Source organism: Lycorma delicatula, chromosome 5 (assembly GCF_047948215.1).
Source record: "Lycorma delicatula isolate Av1 chromosome 5, ASM4794821v1, whole genome shotgun sequence".
Taxonomy (NCBI): Eukaryota; Metazoa; Arthropoda; class Insecta; order Hemiptera; family Fulgoridae; genus Lycorma; species Lycorma delicatula.
Window position 1 is genome coordinate 26,931,633 of NC_134459.1, and position 9,634 is coordinate 26,941,266.

The following is a 9,634-nucleotide window of genomic DNA, read 5'->3' on the forward strand; positions in this document are numbered from 1 at the left end:
AGGTATATATTGCTATTTATTAAGATAAAATTATTATTTTATTTTTAAAAGAATATTGAACGTGGATAAGTAAAAATGTTTACTTGTTAAATATTGATCTTCAAGAGTTATATTTACAAGTGCTAAAATATAATCTGAAATTGAGTGTTGAAGTAGATTCAGAATTAGATACTAGAATTTATTTAATCGAGTATAAAATTACTTTCTTTAATAATTAAAAGAAAAAAATCTGATGTGGACATCACATGAATATCTTATACTTCTATTAAATTACTTAAACATTTATTTTAAATGAAAAATACATAAAATCTTATTTCATTAATAACTTCTGATATTTTTTCTTTTTTTTCCTTATTGAATTATTATTCATCGAAATTATTTTTTACAATCAGATGTTAATAATTATTAATAAATCAATATATTTAAATTTTAAAAAAAAGTTAAAAAAAAGGATTGAAGTCTTATTCGAACCGATATGCCTTACCCTTGTAAGATCCAAATATTTCATTAATTAAAATTTTACCCAATGGAAATAAGTGCCACTTATGTATGATATATCTTTGAAAAGCTTTCAATGAGGGCTTACTGCAGTTAATAAAAAGGGTCCAAAATCAAAATATTTTGAATTTTGAGCTTTTTTGGACACTTTTGGTCCAGTTGATTGCAATCAAATGGGGCGGTGACCAATTAGATGTTACAACAGTCCTAAATCCGAAATTTCAACATCTTACAGCTAATCGTTTTTGAATTATGTGTGATACATAAGTATATACGTACGTACAGACGTCATGCCAAAACTAGTAAAAATGGATATTTCCGTTGGAATCTAGAAACCGAAATTTTTCGTGTTTACAATACTTTTTTGTACTTCGTACAAGAAAGTAAAAATGTTGAATAATAATCAATCACTCCAATAAATTGTTTTGAAAAGAACACGTAATGTTTTTTTATTTTTCTAAGCTGATTTAAGTTGATATTTTACAATTTTTATAGTTCATATTTAATTAAAATAATATTAAAAATATATAAAATAGTTAAAAATAAAAAATTATATATTTATAAAATAACATTTCATTAAAAACCTTAGTTCTCTCAATATTCACGTTTTTACAAGTACATATTTAAAAAAAATCTACAAACTGTAAGTATTATAAAACATATTTTAAATATAACATAACGATTGAGAGTTGAGGAACATGTTTTATTTCCTAATCTATTCTACACGAGTTTTCGAAATAAAAAATGGGCAATCAGATCATTGTTTGGAGTCTATAAGTAAAAATAATGGAAACTAATCTTTTGAAAAATAAAAGCGTTATATATCCATGTGTTTGTTTTTTCAAATATGCAATCTTTTTCCAAAAAGAGTGATTACTTTTTTTTTAAATCGCAATACCCACCTCTATCAAATCATTCGACAAAGTTATTTTCGTGTAACTCAACACATGAAAGGTCCTACAAAAAAAGAACCATAATATGATTCCTTTGCCTTTTTTAAATAAATTACAAGCATTTAAAAAATAAATTTTCATTAATTTATTTTAAATAAAATAAAAAACTTCTCTTCTGCACAAAACAATCAATTTTTCGGTACGAGACTATCACATCCAAGCCCCCAGGGTTTACAGGGAGGTAACTCAGAACGTGTTAACGAAAAGAGTAGGATTATTGACGCATCAATTAAAAGCCGCGAAATAAAAATATGATATAATAAAAACGTGAAATTATCCTAACCAGGTTCGTGCCAAAATAATATTTTTCACGGTTAGTTTCAAAAATCTTAAGTTACGAACCGTTCGGCAGGAAATCTCTCTGGTCAGCCTACGGTATCTAAATCGTTTGGATCGGCACTCGAATTATTTTTCGGTCAATTTATTGGTTAACACGGTCAGTGATTTCCCATGATTGCTAAGATTTTCTCAAGATTCGTTTCAATTAGGTGACTTTATGATCTGGCTGTACAGAGTGCTCTTCATTTCGTGATCTCGTTTCTTTCATTTCGTTGTTATAGTTAAATCATCAGCCGCTGGGTCTATGACTACTTAATATTGGTTCAAATATAGATCTTATTTACTTATTGTTCAATTATCTTGCTGAACAGATTGTGAAGTTGCGTTATAATAGGAAAAATGTTTAAAAAATGATATACAATAAATCATAAATAACTTCTGTAGTAAAATATTAAAAAAAAAAAACAAGAATAGGAAATGCTATTATATGAATACAATCTATTTTTTCGTATAAAGCCATTATTTTGGAGTGAGGTGTTGGCCAGTTTTGAAATTATCAAAACAAATTAAAAAAATTTTCATTTTTTTATATTTAACTGTTGAAAAGTTATTAAAGAACTGCTTTAGTACTTTATTTATGAATGTGCAAATTTTACTAAGATGGATGTTTATTTATTTCAAAAAAAAAATTATCAATTCTCATCTCTATCAAATCACACAACAGATTTGTTTTCGCGTAACTCAGTACAGTAAAATGCCGACGTAAAAGGGTCTTTCTTTGCAGTTATTAATAAAACACTAAACAATTTTTAAAAAAAATCTTTTTAATATAAATTGTATTTTAAATAAATACAAGTCTATTTAAGATATAATTTAAAGATTTTTTTCTTTTAGAATAATAATTTTACTCTTCAATTCTTCAATAATTAAAAAAAAATACTTATTAATTTTTTTTTCGTTCAACGTATTTATAAAAATGTACTTAAGTAATTTTCTTTAACGATATCTTGTAAATTAGTTTTTTTTTTGTCTTCAGTCATTTGACTGGTTTGATGCAGCTCTCCAAGATTCCCTATCTAGTGCTAGTCGTTTCATTTCGGTATACCGTCTACATCCTACATCCCTAACAATTTGTTTTACATATTCCAAACGCGGCCTGCCTACACAATTTTTCCCTTCTACCTGTCCTTCCAATATTATAGCGACTATTCCAGGATGCCTTAGTATGTGGCCTATAAGTCTGTCTCTTCTTTTAACTATATTTTTCCAAATGCTTCTTTCTTCATTTATTTGCCGCAATACCTCTTCATTTGTCACTTTATCCACCCATCTGATTTTTAATATTCTCCTATAGCACCACATTTCAAAAGCTTCTAGTAAATTAGTTAAATAAAATTTTCTATAAATTTAATTTTTTCATATATTTACTATCTTCAAATATTTACCTTAACTTTATTCTTTCTTATATTTTAAATAATTAATACGGATTTTAACTACATCAATTTTTTTTTTTTAATAATTAATTCACCACATAAGATTATGCCGTAGGAATACGAAAAAATATGCCTTTATTCGAAAAAATTGTGACTGTGTTTGAAAAATGCCATTGTCTGAGTGGTATTCGTAGTCGGGATATTCTGACAAAAGGCCAAAACACTACCACTCCGACACGCAGATCAACATTATTTGTAATCCTGTTCTGATCAAAGTTTTACAGTTTCTCTTAATCAATCCAGGATTATTTGCAGAGCTAAGGGTTTAGGAAATGGGGCAGTTCGTTCTTTTTCCTTGGTATAGAATAGCTATTCATCCCTAATGCGATCTACATAAGAATTTATTTCCTTAATTTTTTGTTATACTATATTAGAAAGTTAATTTTTTGATTTCATTAAAGCAATTAACAAAATAGCCTAAAAAATTATGTAGTACCAATTCTTAAGTAGACAATTTTTTTATACTGTTGCAGATCTACTAAAGAGCGCCTACGAGGATACTTTAGATTGAGTAATAGACATATGCGAAGGTCATGTGAACCACCAGTAGTAAGTGCAGTACCGGTAGGCACCGTTTCAAGCAGAGCCAACCGTGAAAGTATCAGTAATACATCACAACAAAGTTCCCGATTCGGCGGTAATTCAACACCAAATACTAGTATTTATTTGCATTCCTCTTGATCTCATCTTCTTTCAACAGACCGATCGTCTGAGGTCTGAAATTCGAGGTAACAGGCTTATAATTATGTACGCCGTGCTCGATGTTTATGTGCTTCTTAAGGTCAAATAAAGATCAGCCAAATCAATATTAAATATATGACATACAAATAAATAAAAGAATGCTTAAGAAATCATGTGCTTTAACATTTGTTCAGCATTTTTTTGGTAGATGATATAATGTTTGGATTAGATGATGATTTAGCTCAACTGAATTAATTGTAGTAACCAGTTAAAAAAAAAAAAAAAAAACATTTTTATAAAAACAAAATAAATGATGTCGACATTGATATTAATAATTGTTTTGATAAAAATTTAGTAAAATATCTTAATAATATTTATAGATGTGTATATTCATTCTAAAAATATTAGTTTGTATGCTCAATAAATATTTTAAGAAAAAATCTATGAATTAATAAAACATATTAAATTAATGGTAATCCAATGTAATATATGTGACGATGTTATGTGAATTCGTAATATAAAAATTATATATTTAAATATTCATCCCCAGTAATCATATTAATCACAACTTTATAATAGCATTAGTTTAATAAATTTATACATTTTTAGGTTTATAATAGAAACCTATAAACTTGTAGAAAAAAATTAAAGTAATTGTAGTCATAAAAAACTTACACCTGATTATTCGTATCATAGCATCAATAATTAAGATTTTAAAAAATAAAAATGTTGAATGGATTGTATTATAAAATACTAGGAGTGTTTGATAAGTTCGTGCAAACATAAAGAAGATTTTCAGGAAAATTTGTGTCTTTTTTCAAGTCTATACAATTAGGTCAACAATGTTTGTTTTTCTATTCCACCATTATAATATGATTTATACAAATCTTTCAAAATAAGTAGTTGTTTCGGAAAGAACTTCATAATTTCTTTAAGAGATTTGCAAATTTCTTTAAAGTTAGCAATTTTTTTTTCATATTTGTAACCAGATAATAGTCTGAAGGTATTAAGTATGTATGGTGAATAGTGGTGTAGGAAAGAATTTAGTAGCAATTTTGCTTTCTGAGTCACTGAAAAGTGAACTGTGCATTGTGTTGATAAAAAAAACCTTATTTTTGTTAAATGTGGTAAGGTTTTTTTTTTTTCTAATTTATATTACTTAGTAAAGATTCATAGTATTGTTTGGTTATCGTTTTATCCTTTTCCAGAAAGACAATGAATATGATGATGCCATGAGTATCCCAAAAGATATTTGCCATATCCTTTTCTGCATGACTGAACGGTTTTCACTTTTTTTGGAGTGAGTTTCTTGACTGAAACACACTATTTTCAGGTCAGTATCCAAGTTTCATTCATTGTTGTAAAACGGCACAAAACATCCTCTTGATTAAGTTAAATCAGCGCTTAGAAATGTCTATTCGTTCACGCTTTTACATTCGATTATGAGTATACATGGCATTTATATTAGAGAAAATTGTTGTATATTCCTGTAAACTATAATATACATGTTATTTTGTGATAATGTCTTAGAGAGCTCAGTCACTTTCACTTTTCTATACTCCATTTCGATATCATGAATTTTTTTTTAAATTTTCTCAACAGTTGTAACTTCTACAAGTGATCAGGACCGTTCATATGACCGCTTGGAAAATAATCAACTCAACTTGTAATCTGTTCTAACCGGTAGAGCCAACTAACCGAAATATTTATCCAGATTAGCTTCTGAATCCTATGAGGTTTTGCCTTTCTAAAATTAATTAATGATCAGACTCTTTCTCATTCGTCATTTAAAAAAAAAAAACTCGCAGTACTCGATCAACTCAAATGACTACTAACAAAAGAATTAAACTTGACTGAAACTTGCTCTATACTCCTAGTGTTGACGAGAGAAACTATGAGTGACCTCAACAATATACTACGAGCGCTATCTTTTGACATTGAACGGACTTTTTGCTTATATCATCATTTCAAAATAACTGAACCATTTATAAATCGTTCTAATCGACGGAACTGACACCGTTGTATTTACCCATCGTGTATTTAGTTTTCTTTGTCATTTATCCTTTTAAAAAGTAACGTTTGATCAACATATGAAATTTTATTTTAAACATTTTTTAGAATTACAATATTTCATAGATTTAAACGACTGCCAACGACGGAATTCATAAACCGGTTGAAACTTTGTGTTGGCTCTTAGCAGAGATGTAGGAAACTAAGAATGACCTCAACAAAGTACTTTGAGCATTATTTTATTGTACTTTGGACAGACTTATCAAACACCCTAAGCCTTAGGCGTGCAAAAATCTATTAATTTACATCCCTTATAATTATTATTAATTCCTGTTTTTATATTAATATTAGTTTCATAAGTTTATAAATTTGAGTTTTTCCTTTATAAATTTGACTTTTTTTTATAAATATTAAATGTCAAATTAATATTCACGTTTGATGGAATAGTTTTAAAATACATTTTAATATTATTCATATTCTACAAACTAAATTTTGCCGTTCTTATTTCTTAAATTCCTGTTATGATCATAAAGATTATTATTCTTGGCCGAGTTTTTTTATTTGTTTTAAATTAAAAATTTTGTATATATGTAGTGAATTTTCAATAAACCCTAGCGATAAAAAAGTTTGCCCAAATGATATTATTTGTTTATATTTAGCTTATACTTAAACTTAATGATTTTTTTTTTTAAATAGTAGATAATGATGAGGAATATTTAAAAAAATAATAATTCATCTTGATGTACTTTGAAATAGTAGAAACGTAAACATGTTAAAATTTATGATAATTTTAAGTTAAGATGCTAATTAATAACAATTACTACCTTACTTCGTATTAGTTAATTATTTAGAGCTGTAATTTCTTCTTTTTTTAATCTAAATTTTATTCTTAAAATTTGTAAGTTAATTTTAAGAAAAAGGATAATTCTCAGTAAATTATGTACCAGCTCAGAATTGTCCTTCCATGAACGTTAATTATAAGCAGAAGTTCTAGTTATTGATGACTGATTTTAATGTTTTTTTTTTTTTTTAGTTTTTTTCACGGAAAGATTCTCCATATAAAAACTCTGTTCGGTGAAGGTAGCCTGTATTAACAAAGCTTTAACGTTCTAGTGCAAAGATACGTCATCAGTTTTAGAAAAAAAAAACTCTCTTACTCTTTTCAAGACACATTCCTAAATACGCAAGACTTTAATTGTTATATTAATAAAGAATTATACAATATTTGGATGATAGTTAATGCAGTCTCAACAGAAAATAAAGAATATTTATTCAGATTCTTAATAATTTCTAGGATTTCTAAAGAACGCAAAAACATGTAATATGAAACTAATAAAAATCCGAAAGCCCTTCAAGGTAAAAACCTGAAACTTAAAATATTGTTAAATTCTGAATAAGTATTAAAAGATTTAAAATTCTGAACACTCAAATCAAATATGATAATTGTAGCGGAAATATGAAATCTCTGTAAATATTGAAAAATTATTACTAGTTGCTTACTAAATGCATTCTCTGAATCCGTATCAATAAGTAATTCTAGGAAAACCATCGGTTTCATTATATATGCATTTACGGTAAATACCTCCCTAGTTTTTCTCATTACAATTCGTGAATTTAAGCTTTCGGTTCTAGCGTTACTCTAGATAAAATACGAGGGTCTGTGACTTTATTTTTTTTTATTTTATTTTTTTTTATTTTATTTTTTTTAGATGCTCCTTTTATATAGCATTCCTTTCTTATTATCTCTAATTTTGTTTAAAGTAGATTTTTTTCCTTTCCAGAGATCATCCGTTCTCTAATATGGAAGGAATAACTCAGCATGTAAACTTACAAGAGGTATCCTCCTTGATAGTTTAAAAGCTTAATCCTGGGAAGACATAATCTGGCTGGAAAAAGTCGCGTCTCCTTATCCCTCCTACATAAATAGGATATGTTTATTCTGCTTTTATACGAAAAAAAAAAATAGTTTAAATCATGTTACAGTTTATGGTAACTGAAAATCTGACCATAAATTTGTTATACATTCCTGACATTGGTTATTTTTTCTTATATAGTGGATAAACTACAAAAATATTACCAAAAATTAAAAGATCTATATTTTAAAACTTTCATCGGCCACCCTTGGTATTGTCACCAAAGTATTTTTTTTGGGACCACTCGCTCTACTACTTAAGAAGACACAAAAAAAGTGGTTAAAAAAATATTTAATAAATAAAAAACAGCTTTTTCGATTTTTGGGGAAGGGTTTTTTCGAAATTTTAAGGTAATTTTTTTTAAACGGTAAGATAAGCATGCACACATGTACTGAACTTAATATAAAGAGGGATTTGAGCAAAATTTTGAGAAAATTGACTCCATAGAAACTATCACTCCCATCCCCTGGAGATATTTACCCCGAACCAACTAATTGTCTCATATACATGAGTCTCTTTACCAAATTTCATCAAAATCGGTTTATCCAGTCAAAAGCTTGAAACATGCCAACTCATATAGATACTTACGTATGAATATTACATCCACCCCACTATTTTGTTTTTTCGGGTCCGGATCATGAAACGTCGAGAAATTCAACAAAAATAACCACAGCTTATTTCATTTACAGATTAACATACTTTTCTTCTTTGCAGCAACGCTATAGAGCTATGAATCCAGAAAAATTAAACTCATGTAATTTATTTTTCCATTAAATAAATAAGAAATAGCCTCATGTAGAATGATCTTAAGTTACAAACCGTTCGGCAGGAAATCTCTCTGGTCAGCCTACGGTATCAAAATCGTTTGAATCGGCACCTGAATTATTTGGCGGTCAATTTGTTGGTTAACACAATCCAAGATTGGTGAGGAACAGTATTCTTGGTTTGCCTTGTCCTTTCAATTAGGTTACTTTATTGTCTGGCTGAACGGAGTGCTTTTCTATTTCATTTCGTTGTTATCAAGTCACCAGCCGCTCGGTATATGACTATTTAATGTTAGTTCAAATAGATCTTATTTACTTATAGTTCAATTATCTTGCTGGACAGATTGTAAAATTGCTGTGTTGTTATAATAAAAAAAAAAATTAAATATATTCATTAAGAATTTTTATCTTTCAATAAATATAATATTTCAGTTAAGTGAAAAATTATAAAGATTTGCTTCAAGTATTCTTCAAATTTTATTTCATCTATTAATTTTATTGTATCCTTAATTTAAAAGGAAAGATAATGGTTATATAAATTATTGTTCTTGTTAATAAAATACTGAATAAAATTTTAGGAATAACAACATTGATATAATATTTAAACTTTGCAGAATCATTTAAATTATCTACTTGTTTTTTTTTAAATTTTTTTTATTATTATCCAGTCATTCATTCAAGAAGGGAAAAAATCATCTTATAATTAGATTAGATTTTAAATCAGTGAATCGTTAATTTTAATTTGTAAAGCTTTAATTAAAATAGAATCAAAATAAATAACATAAAATGTCAAATTATTAAGAAGATTATTTAAAAGAGTAAAATAAACCTCATCAGAAGAAAAAGTTAATTAAAGAATCAGAAAAAAAATTATTAAAAATAAAATTATTTTCATTTAACGTTTTTCTTAATAAAATTATTTTTAGTTTGCTTACTTTATTTTAATACTATTCCTATATTTATTCTTATTCTTATTTTTTTAAAAAGCTCTTAATTCATAATATTAAATTAACTAAACAGAGTTCTAATGAGATACATCAAAC

The 9,634-nt window shown here is 27.0% G+C and overlaps 1 protein-coding gene across 1 annotated transcript in view; it reads left to right on the plus strand.

Annotated features, from left to right (window-relative positions):
* LOC142324775 (prolactin-releasing peptide receptor-like) overlaps positions 1-4,159 on the plus strand; it is a 414,884-nt gene extending 410,725 nt beyond the window's left edge. Inside the window, exons 6-7 of the mRNA XM_075365750.1 lie at positions 3,697-3,881; positions 4,113-4,159. Coding sequence (XP_075221865.1) covers positions 3,697-3,881; positions 4,113-4,159 — 232 coding nt within the window. The remainder of the gene's footprint in view (positions 1-3,696; positions 3,882-4,112) is intronic.
* Positions 4,160-9,634: the final 5,475 nt, after the last annotated feature.